Consider the following 20,556-nt stretch of genomic DNA (forward strand, 5'->3'; position numbering starts at 1 on the left):
CATTCATCCACTCATCCATCCACCCATCCTCCATCCATCCACTCATTTTCCATCCATCCATCCATTTATCCATCCATCCACCCACCCATCCTCCATCCACCAAACCATCCATCCATCATCCATCCGTCCACTCATCCATCCATTCATCCACTCATCCATCCACCCATCCACCAAACCATCCACCCATCCATCCATTCTCCATCATCCATCCACCCATCTACCAAACCATCCATCCATCCATCCATCCACCAAACCATCCATCCACCCATCCACCAAACAATCCACCCATCCATCCATTTTCCATCATCCATCCACCCATCCACCAAACCATCCATCCATCCATCCATCCACCAAACCATCCATCCACCCATCCACCAAACCATCCATCCATCCATCCACCAAACCATCCATTCTCCATCATCCATCCACCAATCCACCAAACCATCCATCCACCAAACCATCCATCCATTCTCCATCATCCATCCACCCATCCACCAAACCATCCATCCATCCATCCACCAAACCATCCACCCATCCATCCATTCTCCATCATCCATCCACCAAACCATCCACCCATCCATCCATTCTCCATCATCCATCCACCCATCCACCAAACCATCCACCCATCCATCCATTCTCCATCATCCATCCACCCATCCACCAAACCATCCATCCACCAAACCATCCACCCATCCATCCACCAAACCATCCACCCATCCATCCATTCTCCATCATCCATCCACCCATCCACCCATCCATCCACCAAACCATCCACCCATCCATCCATTCTCCATCATCCATCCACCCATCCATCCACCAAACCATCCACCCATCCATCCATTCTCCATCATCCATCCACCCATCCACCAAACCATCCACCCATCCATCCACCAAACCATCCACCCATCCATCCATTCTCCATCATCCATCCACCCATCCACCAAACCATCCACCCATCCATCCATTCTCCATCATCCATCCACCCATCCACCAAACCATCCACCCATCCATCCACCAAACCATCCACCCATCCATCCACCAAACCATCCACCCATCCATCCATTCTCCATCATCCATCCACCCATCCACCCATCCATCCACCAAACCATCCACCCATCCATCCATTCTCCATCATCCATCCACCCATCCACCAAACCATCCACCCATCCATCCACCAAACCATCCACCCATCCATCCATTCTCCATCATCCATCCACCCATCCACCCATCCACCCATCCACCCATTCTCCATCATCCATCCACCCATCCACCCATCCATCCATTCTCCATCATCCATCCACCCATCCACCAAACCATCCATCCACCAAACCATCCATCCACCAAACCATCCACCCATCCATCCACCAAACCATCCACCCATCCATCCATTCTCCATCATCCATCCACCCATCCACCCATCCATCCACCAAACCATCCACCCATCCATCCATTCTCCATCATCCATCCACCCATCCACCAAACCATCCATCCATCCACCAAACCATCCATCCATCAAACCATCCATCCATCCACCAAACCATCCATCCACCCATCTATCTATCTATCTATCTATCTATCTATCTATCTATCTATCTATCTATCTATCTATCTATCTATCTATCTATCTATCTATCACTCTCTCTCTCACTCTCTCTGATAGGTTTGTCGTGAATCGTCAGTCTAAAGCAGATCTTTCATCATGTTCATTTAACTGGATCTCGTTTCCGCTGTTGGGAGTCAAATCTGAAGTGATGTTAGATAAGATCTACTGTCAGCGTGAGTGATGGATGTTCGCACATATCTTGTAATTACAGACGAGCGTGACCTGATGTGCTCCTGAAACAAAGGCGTTTGGCATCTGATTGACGCTGGCATCTCTACAGACGGAGATCATACTGAAGCCGATCAAGGAGCTCTGATGTCCACTTATGGTCAAACGAAGGTTCGGATCAGCTCAAGTGTGTGAACACTGGCATGTCCAACCTAAGGAACCTGAGGAACGTGTCCAGCGCAGATCCTGACTGATGTGTCCTGATGTAACACCTAACCCCAGCCACTGACAGAACATCTCTCTCTCTCTCGGCCGTGCTGCCATCTGCTTTCATTCAGGTCTCTGCTCAGGGGTTTGGACACATCAGAGAGGAGCTGCAGGTCTGGGCTCTTCTGATTGGTCCACTGTTTTCTGCATGATTCTTTTATTCAGGTTTTAGATTCTCTCTGGTTCAAAATGACCTGAACACGCTTCGCTCTTATTTTGAATTGGGCCGCTTTCACCAACATCTATAAAAAGCCTTTTGTCTTTGTGACAAACATAATTGAGGGATTTTTGCTTTTTGCAGATGTTTTTAATAGGTGTTTAAGAGTGTTTGTGTAGAACCACTTTAGCCATTTTAGTTCCAAATATTTAGATACTCTTTTTTGGGATACGGTTACTTAAATATTTATACAAACAGAGCAGATTCCAGCTGATTCATTGCTGACAAATCATCTCTGTGTTTTCTTTCATGCAGTGGACTGTAGGTGAATTCCACCGATCCCATTCCAGTGCAAACGATTCAGTGAGTGAACTGTCCGAATGAATCAAATTGATCCATGAACAAATTCAGACCTTACTGTTTGTCACATCAAAGACTGATTTATTCATGAATGTGGTACTGCTAGCTCTGATTCTAGTTTGTTTCCTGATCAGGTATAACAAATCGCTTTTTAAATCGCTTTACATAAAGCATCTTCTAAATGCATTGACGTAAATCATTAAACACACATGACATTATTTCTGAAATGTCGTCAGGGAAAATGATTCTCAGATCTGTATACATGTTGACCAAACATTTATAGAACCTTAAAAAAATGTTCCCAGTCAAGGATTCATCAGTAAGAGTTAATTTTAGTAATAGCAATTTCGCTGGTCGTAACTAATTGCTTTAAAACTCTAAACTAAAATATCAGTTGTGAAGAAGTTTGACAGGAAAGCGTTGGGAATGAGAGCATGTTCTCATCAGTGTGTGTGTGTGTGTGTTCTGCAGAGGCTCCGCCTCCAGCTTCCTCCACCCACACACGACCTCTGACCTCTGACCCTCACACGAAACGCTGAGTCACACACGCTCATTTAATGCCAAACTACCTCATTCACAGGAAACCCAAGCGTCACACTGAACATATGCAGAAACTCCTCTGCGATCTTCAAGAATATCTGCCTGTTTATGAACATGATAGAGTGAGTGCCAGACCAAACAAACTCAAACCGGTCAGAGACCTCGCTGGACATTTATAGATCCCAACTCACCTCTCATCTTCATGTTGTGTTTAGTGATCGCTGTATAAGAGCCATGGACTCACGTCTCATCTCTTCCTGTTTATTCCCCGGAGACTTCTCAGACGGACAAAAATAAACACTAAACTGATGAAGACGTTCCTGTTCCTCAAATGATGCTTATTTAGATCTGAGATGTTTGGAAAAACACTGAAATGAGCTTCGTGTTCAAAATAAGAGAATAAAAAACACTTTAATTGAAGGCTGTATGTATAATGCATTAGAAATGTGCTCATAATATACATTGCAATGCATTATATATTTACATAAATAACTGTAATCAAAGTTAAATTGAATTATAATGTTTCCAGATTGCTTGTCATGTTTAATGCGTTATATGTTCTCTAAGACTGAATAGGTAAGTATTATAATTATTCATTGTATTCATCATATAATGCATTATAAGGTGCATTTCAAGGCATAATTAATGCATTAACATACTTTTATGACACATTATATATAAAGGGTTCGAGTAAAGTGTTACCAAAACATATCTGTTAAAATAAAACATAAAAACCTATTTTATTTTCTGCTAGTTGCCAAGTTCTCACATTCATGTAGTTTAACTTGAAGAATAATAAAGTGAAAATTCAATAAAAAAAAAATAAATAAAAATCAAAGGATAAAACACAAATAAGTTACTAAAATAAAACATGTATATATATAAAACATTATATATATATATATAAACACACACGTAACACAACAAAATTATTAAAACTAAATTGAAAACAGAAAACCAAAAAATAAAATGATATAACTGTTACAACTTCATATTTTTTTTATTAATTAGTTTATAAATTAATTAATAATTTATTAATTTTATTTAATATTTTAACTTAAACTTTAACTAAAATGAAAAAAAATATATAAAAATAAAACAATTGAACACATAAAATACGTAAAATATTAAAATAAAATTGTATTCAAAATATTAATAAAAACTATAACTATCTCAGTGATGGCCATCAGTGCTTTGTGCGCTGAAGAGCATCGTTTAGATGTTGCATGACACTATAATGTTGTCCTCTCATGTTCACAAACGCTCATTTGCACAGATGTATCTAACACGCAGAGACATTTGAGACATTTCATATTTCTGGAATTTTGTATATCCGTTTCTTACAGTCTAAATGTATTGCACAGTAAAAATGATTAGAAATGATTCAAAGTGATGCTGCAGATTGTGTGAAGATTGCGTGACTCTCCGGCCATCAGGTCAAAAGGTCAGAGGCTGTGTGTTTCTGATTCTCATCATGATTCATCACGTCCTGTCACTCATTCAAGGCCGCTTTTCTTTAAGTCAAGTCAGGTTTATTTATAAAGCACATTTAAAATCAACCTTGGTTGGCCAAAGTGCTGTACAGTAAAATAAGAAAAACAAACAAGACAAAAAACACACACGTTATAGTACATTAAATGCATTAGAGAAAAAATGTGCCCTGGACTTCATCCAGACCGGCCCACTATGCATGTAAACATGTGCGCACACACACACACACACACACACACACACACACTACATGTCTATACATACATTAATCTGCATGTAAAATTACTGATTGGAATGTATTACTATCAAAACCAAGAAAAAACTATTAAAATAATAAACAAAGAAAATGCAAATGATTTTATCAGGCTTTATTTTAAATATCTAAAGGTCTTAATTTATGTGCTTCTTATTATTCTAATAGAAATATTAATGATTAGGGTACACAATTTCTGCTGTAACTATTTCATGTGCTGCAACATAACACATGTTTTTTTTATATTAATTTACACAAATTACCTCGGACCTGCTTATAGTAGGCTAGTATTAAGACCACTGATCTACAATAAAATAAAAGAGTAATTAACACAAAGAACGTTGTGTAGTGATTTATAATTAATTTTTCTTAACATAATCAAAGGCCTTTAAAAATCCTTGAAGTAGACTGGTTTATATATTCACATGCAGAGCTCAATGCGGTTCAAAACTGTACTTGCCCTGCCAAAAATAAATACTTAAATAAAAATAAAATTGCTATTGTTTTCTTTGTAAATAAGCTGCAATCTCATTTCACAATTCCAGTTTCAATACCACAATAAACACTAACTATTAAGTTCAAACATTAATGAAGACAAGTGAACAGTCAGCAATAAAATAAGAAAAAAGGATCATAAATAGCACTGTTTTCAGGTACAGATATTGCATAATCAAATGTAAAATACTTCACTTAACACACACACACACACACACACATATACATATAGTTACATATATATCCTTGTTAAAGCTGTTATTCAAGAGCCTTTTGTTCACAGACACAGACCGACAGCTATAAAGCTTCTGCCTGGCACTTTAAGGGATTTTTTTTCTCAATTGATTACAAATTGAAAAAATATATCTCACATAAATGCTGTAAACATACAGAGACATAGAACATCAGCTGGTATTATTAAAGGTTAAAAATAACTAGTTAAAATTAAATATCATGCCGTTTTCATTATAACAACAATTATTTAATGACAGGTGAAAATATAATAAATATGTACTATAGTGCACATATTTAGAAAAATACTCCTTTCTTATGGCTATTTTTCTCAACTAACCTGCTATGGTCTTTAAATGGCTTTCTTGAGGTAAATGTAACGTTCTGTGACATAATTGTTCTCCTGCTGTTTTGACTGATGACTGATTGGTCGATATTATTTATGAGGCATATATACATTTCGGTAAGTTGTACTGTATCTTTAAACAGAAAGTAACAGATGATCGGTTTACTTGAACTGAGGCGCTAAAGCGATCTGTCACGTCACACTTTCTAACGCCAAAACGGTTTAGTCTGAATTTTGTAATAAAATGGACAGAACCTGAGAGCTGAGAATTTTAAATGTCATTTATATTGATCAGTGAGTGGTGGCATATTACAGCTGGAATATCCTAACTTTTTGAAACAAAACAAGAGTGTTTGTCTTGTAGTCTCTTATTTGTAGTGTTATCGTTATGTTTTATAGGTATGTAGAGGTGGGTATCGTCCGCATAACAATGGTACAACACACCAAATCAACTCATAATTGATCCCAAAGGAAGCACGTACAATGAAAATAGTAGGGGTGCCAGAATCGATCCCTGGGGTACCCCACAATTGAGATAGATGAGTATCTAATCTAACAGAAAAACTTCTGTTAGATAGGTAAGACTGAAACCATTTGAGTACCATACCTGAGATACTGATCGAATGTTCTAGCCAAGATAAGAGAATCTTATGATCTACAAAGTCTAGTAGCACTAAAGCCATGGTATCGCCAGCGTCTGTTGTTGTTAAAATGTCATTAAGGACATTTAAAGAGCGGACTCAGTGCTGTGAAGGGGTTTAAAACCAGATTGAAAACTATCCGAAATAGAGTTAATGTGCAGAAAGTGTTGCAGCTGTATGAAGACCGGTTCTTTTCTAGAATCTTTTTTTGAGGTTTTTTTTTAGGGTGGATAAGCTTTTGAGGTGCAATGGAGTCTAGGACTCTAGGACGCCTTCATCTTGCGATATCTCCACCGGATTGAGATTATCACGGCTAATTCATGGAGGATTATGGGATTGTGTACTGGGCTAACACTGGCACTAGATCTGCACTTACAGCAGTGTGTTGTAGTTTCCATCGCAGAGCAAAAGAAAGTCTGAGTAACTGAATCGACGCACACACAACAGCACACTGTTCAGTCTGGAAATCCAGACCAAATCTGACATAATCGCATTTAAATATTTGCCAAATGATGAAATACTTGCACTGGGTTTCTCCTGTTAAACAAGTCATCATGCAATATGAATTTAACACGCAGGAATACATCAGCAGACTCATAATGAAAAATAAACATGAACATTGAAACCAATGCAACTGGAAATAAAATTAATCTAAACTTAACCCATTCTGAAAAAAATTATAAAATATCTTTAACTAAAATTGAGAAGAAAAGATAAAAAAAATAAAAAATAACAAACATTATAAAACAAAAACTATGGGAAATATATTTATTTTGCCCTCCGCATATTTCATTCCAATAAAATACATTAACATATGGCACATTTGAAGAAAAACTTCTTCTTCTTTTGCCTACAACGTGATTTTTCTTTAATTAAAATATAGTTTTGCCATATGTGAAATGCATTTGTTTATAGTTTCTATATAAAACCATGACTTCCATCTGTGTTCCTTTATTGCTAATATTTTTCATACTAATAACAACAAAGACACTTGGCGTTCCCTGAAAGAAAGAGACCTAAAGTCATTCACTGAATCTGAGAATTTTTTTCTTTTTTTTTTGGTGTGTGTGTGTGAAGGGGGGGGGGTCTGGTTTTGATGACTTCGCCTCTAAAGCCACAGTGTAATAACATGATATTAATGCGCTCTTTCCACTCAGTCTGCTGCCTCACGGTGGAAAACAGAGGCGAAAAACATCATTATGAGGTCACTTCCATTACGTCATGCGCCTGTAATGTTAATCGGCGCGCGCTGTGATTGGTCGGCGGCTGCAGCGCTCGCCCGTGACGCGCCCAATGGCGCACTATATGTGCCTCGCGTCAAGACTGACTGCAGTTTAGTCTGCCTTCACTTCAGAATGAAGTCGTGTTTGCTGCTCGCGCTCCTGCTGTTCTCTCTCGTCTGTCTGATGTACCAAGCGTCAGACGCGTGTTCGTGCGCGATGTCTCATCCACAGGACGCGTACTGCCACTCTGACATCGGTAAGCAACGCAAGTTTGTGTGTGTGTGTGTGTGTGTGTTTGAGCGATTACAGCTCTTCAGCAGGAGTTATTCGTAATGCACGCGTTTGATGACAGTATGGTTAATGCATTATGTAACTGTGTGCGTGCGCTTTCCCGTTTGTTGTCTCTGCGTTATAGCTTCACATAAACAATCCGTCAAATAGAAACAACCAGAAGACAAGTGCGTCACTGCGCGCTTTCACTCAAACGCGAAAGTTCGCGAAGAAAGAGTTCGCGGTATCCATGGCAACAGACGCGCGAGATCGCTTCTAGAGATGATGTTCTTCTGTCGTACTGGGGGTAAATAACACAAGAGTTTTCTTCAGAGTACATCTAGGGTTAATGCTCCGATTAAGGAGTCTTTCTGAAGGGTTAAATGAAGGCAAGTGGAGCAAGATGATGTGTTAAAATTACTAAAACTTGAACTTAAATTAAAAAGAAAATAAAAGATAACAAGGATAGTCTATTTTGAGTGCTCACTGCAGTTACATACTCTACATAACTGCAGTATGCACTTCCCGTGAGAACGATAACTATAACTATTACGATAAATATATTCGCAAACACACCAATGAACGATAACGTTTAGTTTATTATAAGCACACACTGAAGCTATGTCCTGTCAACTTCAATGCAGTGCGTGCTTTAAAACTAGATGGATTCTGATTGGCTGTCAGTGTTTTCACCGTTCTTAAGCTAGAAAAAAAATGCTCTGAAAATGATTTAAACGATATTGTTGCTCCCGCAATCGACAACGAAAGAGAGACTCATGTTTAGGAAAGAAATAGCTAGTCTTTTGAACCACAACGTATTATTTCTATCTTACCGTCATTCATATTATCATAGAAATACTATTATGAAAGTTTATATCCGAAATATAAATATAAAATATAAATATAAAATATAAAAAATAGACTAGCTATTTCTTTCTTCACTGATGTATGTGGTTGCGATCAAAATAGAGCAAATTGAAAGTAACTGGCGCTTTAAATTACGTTTGTGCAATTGCATTGTGACTGTTAAAAAAATTATTCGTCATTGAATCATTCATTCAAAAGATTCGTTCAAAAATGCTGATTCATCCAGAAACAAGTGAAGTAATCATGAATCTGTCATTTTTAAACCAATTTTTCATAATTTGAATATCAAAAATTGGTTTATTAAATCTATCATGTTTATATATATCGTAAATGTACATTTTTAATAATGCATGCAAATTAAACACTTTTAAATAGACTGCCGCAGTTAATATTTTGGCACATCCTCTAGTAAAAATAAATAAATAAATAAACTAGGGATGTTGCGGTGACGGATTTTTTCCACCGGTTAATCGATGTGTAAAAAAACCGGTAATCCCGGTGTCACCGGGGTTGCGTGTCGGGGATTTCGGGTGGCCGACAATGCGGTCGTGCAGACGTGCACACGTCTCAATTTACTTTCACTTTAATTAGCGGCAATTCAGTAGCATTTGTTTGAATTAATCATGGGTTAATTTATTTTATTCTTAATAAAAATACACAAAACAATAAGACACTCGCTTGTATTACACACATCTTTATTGCAAAATGAAAAATAACTTAACACACCATGCAAAAACTAAACAAAAGCACTTATGAAACACCTTTAAAGTGCATTTATTAACAAAACGAACCACTGCACACATCGTGCAAGTATCAAACAAGACTCGTTAAATAATTATAAATATTCGTTAAATAAAGTGCCTGCCTTTTTCAGCAAAAAAAAAAAAAACACCGCACAACCATCGAATATGAAACGAACAAACATCAAAAACTTCGTTAAATAAGGTAGCCTACCCGAATAATCACTGGACACTTAAGTGCAAAAAAAAAACTAATATAAAAATTAAACTCACGTTAAGCTGTTAAAAAAAAGAGGTAGGCCTATTAACTGCATACACCGTACAAAAAAAATTATAAATAGGCTAAATGAGAAACAATAAACGAAAAACCTTCATTTTAAATTGCAACAGTTCGCTTTGAAACCAGATCTTCCGCCATCCTTTGCCAGTTAGCTCGCCTCACTCTCCTCAACTGATAAATGAAATCGGACACCTGCTGCTTTACTGCGGTGCTCGTTCCGCTTACGCTAAATTACGAAGACACGTAGTCACTAACTGAATTAAGTGCTTTATCGCTATAGGCTAAAACTTCAACACGATGGGGACGGTGCCGGTGGTCAAGTGCTATGACCGGTAGGTGGGTTAAACACCGTGTATCACCGGTAACACCGACTATCGCAACAAGCCTAAAATAAACATCAAGTTTTGTTAAGTTCAGAATCGTGGGAAAATAGTGATCTCCATTTGAGACCAAAAAAAAAATTGTGATTCTCCCTTTTTTTTTCGGAATAGTGCAGCTCTACACGTCAATATTCTTATAGAATTAGAACGAGTCATTGTTGAATTATGAATGGGCCTTTAAATCAAGTTTTAAAAGTTTATGGTCATAAACAATGAAAATGAAGCCATTTCAAAGTATAGTAGATTAAGGCAATAAGCCCCAAAAAGCTGTGGTTTACAGTGAATATATAACAGCTAACAGCGCCTCTCAATTCACTGTAAACCACAGCTTCACAGGGCTTATTGCTGTTATAAAACAGTTATTCCATAAGGTTTCACGAAATAAAGCAGAGCAAATAATGTGTAATGATATTAATAACAACAGTATTCTTCCACCAAACAATGTAGCTCCTCAGAAACAGTTGTGGTTGCAACGAAGTGGTTGCCAAGCAACACACAAATGTAAACAAAGGTGTTTGTTACTTTGTAGCATAAGTCAGCTTTGAACGTGGCTCAGCCAATCAGCATCAAGCACCGGAACTCTTCACTTTTTTAAATAAAAGTAATTATAAATCCTGTGGTTTTGCTCAGATCTGAGTGCGCGGTGGTCCTGAAAACATTCGTCAGCTTGAAATCACAAAATTGATTTTACATTCGTAATGCACATTCGTGTTTGATAATCATTCATCAACTTGCTGCATCTCTGAAGTGACTTTCCTCTTTTGGGTCGCCGTCATTAACCACCCGTCGATCATCTCCACACGTTATCTAACTGAAGATGTGCGAGGGGTTTGGTGTTGTTGACATTAGCACGTCGTCTCGGAGCGAATGCATCTAACGCTACAGTTTCATGAGCGAGGAACCCGAGCCTAAGCGTCTGGTTAAGAGGCCACGTATGACCTGCATACTGATGATGTGTTTGTGGATAAACTAGATATCGAGATGTCCCATAAAATGTGACTTTGGCTCTGTGCTGGTATCCATGCTGTATGAAAGGCAAAGACTGCAGCTATTGTGAGCGTGTCTGAATCGCTGGCCGCTCGCCAGACTTCCTCCAGCAACACACTGCTTTCTGATGCCATGTGTGACAGATGAAGTGATGGCTGCTGGGTAACAGAGAGCTGTAGAGGATAGACATATGATCCTACATTAATAATGCACAGAAATATATATATATATATATATATATATATATATATATATATATAGTTTTCATGACAGATGAAGATATAAGGAATATGGAATATAGTCCATATATATATATATTTAATCCAAAACTGTAACGGTCACTACATGCACCAAAAATAAAGTGGAATAAAAGTTTTCAATTGGCCAAACGAAAACAGAGAGTGATGCATATTTAATAATCAATTAATTAATTAAATATAATCAATAATAAACTGAATTTTATTCCAACGTTTTAATTATTTTTATACTTTTTCATGAGATAATTATGTTTCTGCTCCAATTCGGTTTTGAGATACAAATGTTTAAAAGCAAAACTAAAGCTTTCATTCAGCGTGAAACTAAAACAGCAAAATAAAACTCAATAAATATAAACTCAAATGAGTCGTAAACGTTTAAATTTAGACACTTTCATGATATAATTATGTAAAATAAAAACAAGGAAACTAATAAATAAAAAGAATTGTTCATTCAGCCTAAAACTGAAATAGAAAAGGATGCTTACAAAAAAAATCTTTTATAGTAAGTTTATTTAATAATTAAGATTCAAATAAACTTGAGGTGAGGCTTTTTATATCCAATTGTTAATTATATAAATAGTAATAAAAGATATTTTTATTCAAACATCCATTAAATAATAAAGACAAAGTCTTACCAAATTTTGGTAAAATATCCAGTTTTTGAGTAAAAAAAAATATATTTGTGGATTTGTTTCATAATATTTGTGCACAAGTTTGACAAAAAAAAAGTTTTTGAGTGAAAAAAAAATATTTGTGGATCATTTTGGTACAACATTGAAATTCTAAATGTGAAGAAAAACTTTATTTGTGAATAATTTTGGCAAAATGCTCATTTTTTTGAGTGAAGATGATTATTTGTAGATAATTTTCCCAATATTCAGTTGCAGAGGGAAAACAAAGCATTATATGTGGATAATTTTGGCAAAATATTCAGTTTTTGAGTAAAAAAAAGAAAAACATTTGTGGATAACTTTGTCAATATTTAGTTTCAGAAGAGAAAAAAGCATTATTTGTGGATAATTTTGGCAAAATATTTAGGTTTGAGTGGAAAAAAAGACATCATTTGTGCATTATTTTGGCAATATTTGTGGATATTAAAGCATTATTTGAGAATTATTTTGGCAAAATAGTAGTTTTTTCACTGAAAAAAGCATTATTTATAGATAATTTTGCCAACATTCAGTGGATGTGGATAATTGGGGTGGTGTTGGCGCAGTGGATAACCATGGGGTGGTGTTGGCGCAGTGGATAAGACACACGTCTTTGGCGTGAGAGACCCGGGTTCGAATCCACTGTGAGACACCAATGTGTCCCTGAGCAAGACACTTAACCCCTAGTTGCTCCAGAGGCGTGCGACCTCTGACATATATAGCAATTGTAAGTCGCTTTGGATAAAAGCGTCTGCTAAATGAATAAATGAAATGAAATGAAATTGTGGCAAAATATTTAGGTTTGAGTAAAAAGCATAATTTGTGGATTATCTTGGGTAATACTCACTTTCTGAGTGAAAAAGGCATTATTTGTGGATTATTTTGACACTAACTAACCACGAGGCTATCGGCACCGATGGCAGGAAGAGAATAGAAACTGTATGTAAATGTTTAGTAGTGTTTTACAGTCTCTGTGAGCAGAATGAGGTCTGATCAGAGGACGATTCTTCTCTCAGATGAAGATGCATGAGTCGACTCCGGGGTTACGCTCTGAAATATAGCCGCGAGGGCCGGATGGAGGCCACACGCAGGGTACAGTAACTCTGAGTTAGGAATTGGGTTACATAAACAGACTTCCAGAAGAGCGGCTCACAGCCAATCAGAGCGCAGCTCCACACACACACACACACATGACCTTTGAACCTTTGAAACACTGGAGCGCTGCACCGAGACGTCAGTTCTGTTTTATTTACAGCGAAAACGGTTCATTCGTTAGTTTATGCATCGTTTTTATGCATATTTAGAATTAAATTTTTTTAAGTTTTGCATTTTCATTTACATTTTTTTTTTTTTTTATATTTTCGTTTTTTTTTATCATTTGTTTTTATAATTTCTATTATTTTCAATGCTTTAGAAGCTTTAGATTCATATTTTGGATAAGGTTTTATTATTTCTATTAATATTTGTATTTTTTATAAAAAAAATTTTGATGGTTTAGAAAGTTTAGATTCAAATTTTGGAATCGTTTTTATCATTTCTATTTTTTTTTTTTTTTTTATCGCTTTAGAAGATTTAGATTAATATTTTGTATTATTATTATTATCATTTTAAGTTTAGTTAATTTAGTTTTTTTAATGTTTTTGTCATTTTTATTAGTATTTGTTTTATTTTCAGTTTTTTTTAAATGGTTTAGAAGCTTTAGATTATTATTTTGGATTAGCTTTTTATTTAAATTTTCATGTTAGCTAAAGTTTAGTTAATTTCGTTTTTTTTTTTTCAGTTTTAGTTATTTTATTAAAACTAAGAGACAACGAGAAGTGTTTCCTTTGCAACTAGTTTAAATAAAACAAGTCTACATTCTTTGTATTGTAATTTATTTAATTTTAAATGAACTATTGTTTAATTACTATTGTAAATAGAAATGGCTCTAGCGTTAGTAAAGTATAATAACTGTGTGATGGTTGAATGTCAGGAAAGAGCTTCTTCTCTCGGCTCTCAGGAATGTGCGCCCCACAGAATTCTGGGAAGGAAATTCCAGCAGCGTTTCTCTGTCAGAGCAGGTGACGCTCAGCGTTTGTTCGGCTGGGTCGGGTTACCGATGGGAAGCGCTGCAGGGGATTCTGGGAAAGAGGCTGCTCGGATTGACACGACCTCATTCTGCTGCGTCTCTGAGGAAGTGAACTAGTTCCTCACGACACGAGCGTCTGTCCAACCTTCAGATACACACACACAAATCCCGCTATATATATAGAAACACACACTTATTTTATTATATATTAAAAACGTATTATGTCAGCTGGTCGTAATTTCTAACCACAACTATCATTTATTTTAAATCGAAGCACTAAAATAGCTCAAACTAAAAAAAAAATGTATTAAAAAATATAGATTTTTCTTTTTTAATATGTTAAGATATCAATTATATAGATTTGATATTTTATTCAAAATAAAATGAATATGATTAAAGTTTCAGAAAATACATTTCAAATATATGGAAAATTGAATATTAAAAAATTAATTAAATGAATTTGATTATACATTGTGTTTTATTTTAAATTATAATTTTGATGATCATATTATTATATTATTAATATTTTAAATCACTATTCCTACGCATATATTTAAAATGCATTAATATAAAATATTTAAAAAATAAACTTAATTATACATTGTTTTTATTTAAAATCAATTATTATATTTTAAATTCCTTTTGTAGTTTTTAGTCATGGCCACACTCATAAATATCGGGTGATTACATTCATAATTTGATTTGAGCTGTTTTTAATCAATAAAAAAAAGCACTTTTGTTTTGCATTTCTCCAGTTCTGAGCAGCTTGGATGTTTAGTTCCACTCGTTGCAGTGCATTCTGGGATTGTGTTGTCTGTGCAGCCTGTGTGTTGTGCTCTTCATGAACCTGTGTGTGTGTGTGTGTGTGTGTGCAGTGATCAGAGCTAAAGTGGTGGGTAAGAAGCTGCTGGACGACGGTCCGTTCGGCACCCTGCGCTACACGGTCAAACAGATGAAGGTGAGCGCAGCATCACATCTACAGCAGCAGCAGACTGAACACGCATCCCATGATTCCTCACCGTGGCTTTGTTTTGTCTGTTGCAGATGTACAAGGGCTTCGATAAGATCCAGCACGTGCAGTACGTCTACACGGACGAGTCCGAGAGCATGTGTGGAGTCAAGCTGGACATCAACAAATACCAGTACCTGATCACAGGTGAGAGACCGACCTTCATCATCATCATCAGCAGCTTCACCCGCTGCAGTGCATCATGGGAGAAACTGCTGCTCATTAACAGACCGTTAATATTTGACCAGTCATCAACAGCACTCAGATATTACTCAAGATACACAGCCAGTCACATCATCAATCTATTAATATATATATATATATATATATATATTTGAGTGTGTGTGTGTGTGTGTGTGTGTGTGTGTGTGTGATTAATATATTATATATATACACACACACACACTAGATATAAAATAGCTGAATCATTTTAAATTCCAAGATTAATGTGTAGAGATTATACAAATTAAAGAAGTTTATATAATACAACGATAAAAAGTATATGAATGTATATATATATATATATATTATATATGTATTATATATTAAAATGTATAACATATATTGTATTATTTAAATTTATATAACAAAAATATGAATTATATTTATATTAATATTAAATATGTAATATAAATTTATAAATATAGATATTTCTAATTTAATTATATATTTTAAAAATATATATACATATATACATTTTTATAAAATGTGTGTATATTTAAATATAGTTCATAAAAATAAAGTTCTTAAAAAATGAACATTTAAAAAAATAAAACCATAATATTAAAAAGGGATTGTTTTTCAAACCATCCTTTGTTTTTTGTTTTTTTCACATATTTCTATATAATTTATATATAAATAAACAATATATTTATAAATATAAAAATAATATAAACAATTTTAATATAAACATAATATTAAAAAGGTAATAAAAAATATATATTATTTTTTTAATTAGCTTTTTAATGTAAACATTAAAAAATAATTCTACATAAATAAATGCACATATATATATGGTGTGTGTGTGTGTGCAGGCCGTGTTCACGACGGGAAGCTGTACACAGGGCTGTGTAACTTCAACGAGCGATGGGAGCGTCTGTCTCTGGCGCAGAAGAAGGGCATCAATCACCGCTATCAGCTGGGCTGTAACTGCAGGGTGAGTGCTGATGCATCATGGGTAACGGTAAACACCAGTTCAAGCTCTGTTTGTGTTACACAGTCTGATTATTTGCATCCAGATCAAGCCGTGTCACTCTCTGCCCTGCTTCGTCACGTCCAAGAACGAGTGTCTGTGGACGGACATGCTGTCACACTTCGGCTTCCCTGGCTATCAGTCGCGAAACTACGCCTGCGTCCAGCAGAAGGAGGGCTACTGCAGCTGGTACCGAGGCATGAGCGCTCGCGACAAGCTCAACATCAACACCACCGACCCGTGAGACCAGCCTTAAACCACCGCACCACCGGCCAGACCTTCCTGAAGCAGAGCTTCGGACACAAGTCTCTTCTGCTCACCAGACCTGCATTTATTTGATCTAAAATACAGCAAAAACTGAAATAATTGTGAAATATTTTTACTTTTAAAACAACTGTTCTCTGTGTGAATATCTGCTCAATTTGAATTTATTTCTGTGATGCGCCGCTGAATTACTCCAGTCTTAGTGTCACATTCATCTCATTGCTGAACATGTATTATTATTATTATTATGTTGGAAACAGCCGAGTAGATTTTTATTTTCAGGTTTCTTTGTTGAATACAAAGTTCAGAAAGAACAGCATTTTATTTTTTATTTTTTTTGTAACATTATGAATGTCTTTATTATAATTTTGAAGCATTATAAAGGCATTACATTTCTATTACTACAAGCGTTCGAAATTCTAGAGCGTATAATGTTACAAAACCTTTTTATTTCAGATAAATGTTTCTATCCGGAAAAGAATCTTGAAAAAAAAAAAGCACTTAACTGTTTTTAAAAAAAATGTTGCATGAAGATCATGTGACACTGAAGACTGGAGGAATGATGCTGAAAATACAGCGGAGCATCACTGAAATAAATTACACTTTAACACAGATCCACACAGAAAACAGATGATTTAACAGTAAAAATATTTTACAATTTTACTGCGTTTGCAGTTTTTCGTATTAAATAAATGCAAGCTTGGTGAGCAGAAGAGACTTCTTTCTGTTCAGAAGCTTTTGACTGCTGGTGTACATCATGGAGCCGTCCGCATTAACCAGATTAAACATGAAGTAATTTATGAACGCAATAAACCCTGCTCTTTTAAAGTGATGTACTGCTTTTTAAACATGATTTCATCAGTATGATACCGGCTACTGTATATGTGCGTGTGCCAGATTTATACTGTTCAGTATCTATTTATGATCGTGCCGAATCAGAAACTATTCTTTTCCTTCTTGCTGTTTATGATATAAGCTATGAAATTGTGATTTAGTATTTTTGTATTACTTTAAAGCAAAGGTTATAAACGGTAGCTCGATCGAGTCTTTTCTAGATCTGTGTGTTTAAAGTGTTTCTGACGGGGAAGTCAGATTGGGAGGTCCGGCTGTTTTCTATTGATTTCTGCTCCATTCTGAACCCTGTTTATAACATGTACATATTCTGTCTGTAACACAAACATCCCGTCTGACTCTCGCCGAAGAGACTCGTGTGTGTGTGTGTGTGTGTGTGTGTGTGTGTGTGTGTGAGACAGATGACCATTTTTCAATCGATTCGAATCGATTTTTAATTTCTTTGTTTTATATTTTTATAATAAACGTTGGGAAAACGGCTCTGTGACTCTCTTGTCATAATTATTCTGTGATTCTGTTTCCTGGAGTCCTTTATTAAAGGTTAAATTAAATGTTAATTTGTCTAATTTATTGCAATCAAGGCAGCAGATGCACTTTTTCACTGGAGGAAGTGTTATTATGGATTATAGACTCTATGTGTTTGAGTTAAAATCATCTTAATGCTGGATTTGTTTCAGGTTTTGTCTTCTCCAGATGTTCACTGATTGACTGGAGTGCTGTGGATTATTGTGATGTTTTTATCAGCCGACGGCACCCATTCACTGCAGAGCATCCATTGATGAGACACTGATGCAGTGCTATGGGAAGTTTTCTGGACCCAGAGTCTGGTAGAGATTGATGATCAAACACATGAAGGATTCATTATTATAAAGAACACAGCGTTTGTCTTCATCCTCCTCCATCAAAACTCACTCAACTTCTAAAATGAGTTTACGTGAAGGGCTTTTAATGCATTAAAGCAGTTCTGTAATGAGATATCATGAGAGTCCAGCCACAAACACTGATAACAGTTTGTTTTGTCTTCTTCACGAGTTGTTTAGTCTGAGTTTGCACTGAAACTATCTTCAGAGACAATCACAAAACCAAGCTTCTCCACACACACACACACATATTCTCTCCAGTCATCAGAAATCTTTGGCATCTTTACGTTCCCTCACACGTGTGCTGGAGAACATGGCGCTCTTCTGTCTCTGTTTAACATGCTTTCAGTTTCCAACATCTGCTAGAAATCATCTTTAGCCAGAGGCATTTGCACTGCTTTAGAGATTCAGACTTGCACAGATGTGTCTTTAATATCGGTGTTTTTCAAACTGTAATCAAGTGAATAATCCGAAGGACAAAACTTATAGTTCAAAGGTTTGGGATAGATATGATTTTGAAAGGAGCTCATACTTTAATTGATTAAAAGTGCCAGTAATTGCAAGTCATTTATAATGTTGCAAAAGACTGTTCTTTTGAACGTTCTATTCACAGAAATATGAATGTTTTCAACACTGATAATAATCAGAAATGTTTCTTGAGCAGTAAATCATCATATTATTGTGAATTCTGAAGATCATGTGACACTGAAGACTGGAGGAATGATGCTGAAAATACAGCGGAGCATCACAGAAATACATTACACTTTAACACAGATTCACACAGAAAACAGCTGTTTTAAATCACAATAATATTTCAAATTTTTTACTGTATTTGTGATTAAAGTTCACAGCTTTGTTGAGCTGAAGAGACTGTGAGTGTGTGTTTCTTAAAGGGCCGGATCAGCTCATCCGCACACACACTATTAATAGTGTCTTTATTAAGCTAGTATAAGATATCTTCTGAACTGAGCCTGGTGGGGGTAATCTCCATGTGTTTGGTAGATGATGGACGTGTGAAGCCGTGAGAGTGACCAGACACTGCTGATTTCATTAAGATCAGCTTTATTAATACAGCGGCTCAAATCACACGCTTTATTTGCTCACACAGAAAAAAACACACCGGACTACTTTAATCCCTCCGTGCGTCAACATATGGACAAAATACAAGACTAATTTAATTTAATTTCTGATTATTATCAATGTTGAACACAGTTGTGCTGCCATAAGTGCATCTCTAGAGGACACACGCATCGGACGCTCTGATTGGCCGCTGGCTCGGAGGCGGGGCTCTGATTGGATGAACTGATTCCTAAAGCAACTGTATTAAATTACTTCAGTCAAGAGCAGTGAGTGGTTATAGTGTTTAATATTTATTCCACCATTTACTCACTCCAAAGATGTATTAAACCTAAATGATTTTCTTTCTTCTTCTGAACATAAATGTTATTTTTAAGAACATGGAAAACCAAACAGTCGCTGGTTCACAGTAGTTTTTGCTACTATCAACTGTTTGGTTTCCCACAAACTTCAAAATATCTTCTTTTGTGTTCAGCGCAAGAAAGAAATTAATACAGGTTTGGGACAACGTGACAGTGAGTAAATAATGACAGAAATTAAATGTTAGGGTGCTCTTTACCTTGACAGTAGGCTACATATTTAATAGGCGTACTGTCCCTTTAAGACCTGCACACATCTAATATACAGACACATATACGTTTCATATTGCACACCCCTATTTTTTTTATCAAATAAATGTAGCTTTGGTGAGCAGAAAAGACTCTTTTTGAAGCATTTCACTTTTCTCATTATTAGTCTGAGACCAATGGTAGTCATTCCAAACAGTCTCTCTCTCTCTCTCTCTCTCTCTCTCTCTCTCACACACACACACACACACACACACACGAGCGCGTGCTCTGCTCTGGCATTATGATCTCATCTGGAATCTGGCAGGTATTTTTGGAGCTGAAGCTAATGGGTGTCATTAGGGTGAAGAATGCAAGGTGCCTTTCACCCGATCACATGACCAGCGCTCATACACACACACACACACACACACACACAGGACAGAATAACCTCCTCCTCATCATCTGTGTGTCAGTGTGGAC

The 20,556-nt window shown here is 36.2% G+C and overlaps 1 protein-coding gene across 1 annotated transcript; it reads left to right on the forward strand.

Moving 5' to 3' along the window:
* Window positions 1-7,824: 7,824 nt before the first annotated feature.
* On the forward strand, window positions 7,825-16,747 carry LOC132105429 (metalloproteinase inhibitor 3). Its single transcript, XM_059510515.1, has 5 exons — window positions 7,825-8,031; window positions 15,150-15,232; window positions 15,319-15,430; window positions 16,318-16,439; window positions 16,522-16,747. Exons 1-5 carry the CDS (start codon window positions 7,908-7,910, stop codon window positions 16,717-16,719), a joined length of 639 nt encoding a protein of 212 aa, XP_059366498.1. The 5' UTR covers window positions 7,825-7,907; the 3' UTR covers window positions 16,720-16,747.
* Window positions 16,748-20,556: the final 3,809 nt, after the last annotated feature.

Source organism: Carassius carassius, chromosome 26 (genome assembly GCF_963082965.1).
Source record: "Carassius carassius chromosome 26, fCarCar2.1, whole genome shotgun sequence".
Taxonomy (NCBI): Eukaryota; Metazoa; Chordata; class Actinopteri; order Cypriniformes; family Cyprinidae; genus Carassius; species Carassius carassius.

What these genes read in the sequence shown, in the direction of transcription:
- LOC132105429 (XM_059510515.1), top strand. Translation starts at nt 7,908, where the DNA reads ATGAAGTCGTGTTTGCTGCTCGCGCTCCTGCTGTTCTCTCTCGTCTGT. An exon ending in ATACCAGTACCTGATCACAG is followed by an intron (nt 15,431 to 16,317) that starts GTGAGAGACCGA and finishes GTGTGTGTGCAG; the next exon opens with GCCGTGTTCACGACGGGAAG. An exon ending in AGCTGGGCTGTAACTGCAGG is followed by an intron (nt 16,440 to 16,521) that starts GTGAGTGCTGAT and finishes ATTTGCATCCAG; the next exon opens with ATCAAGCCGTGTCACTCTCT.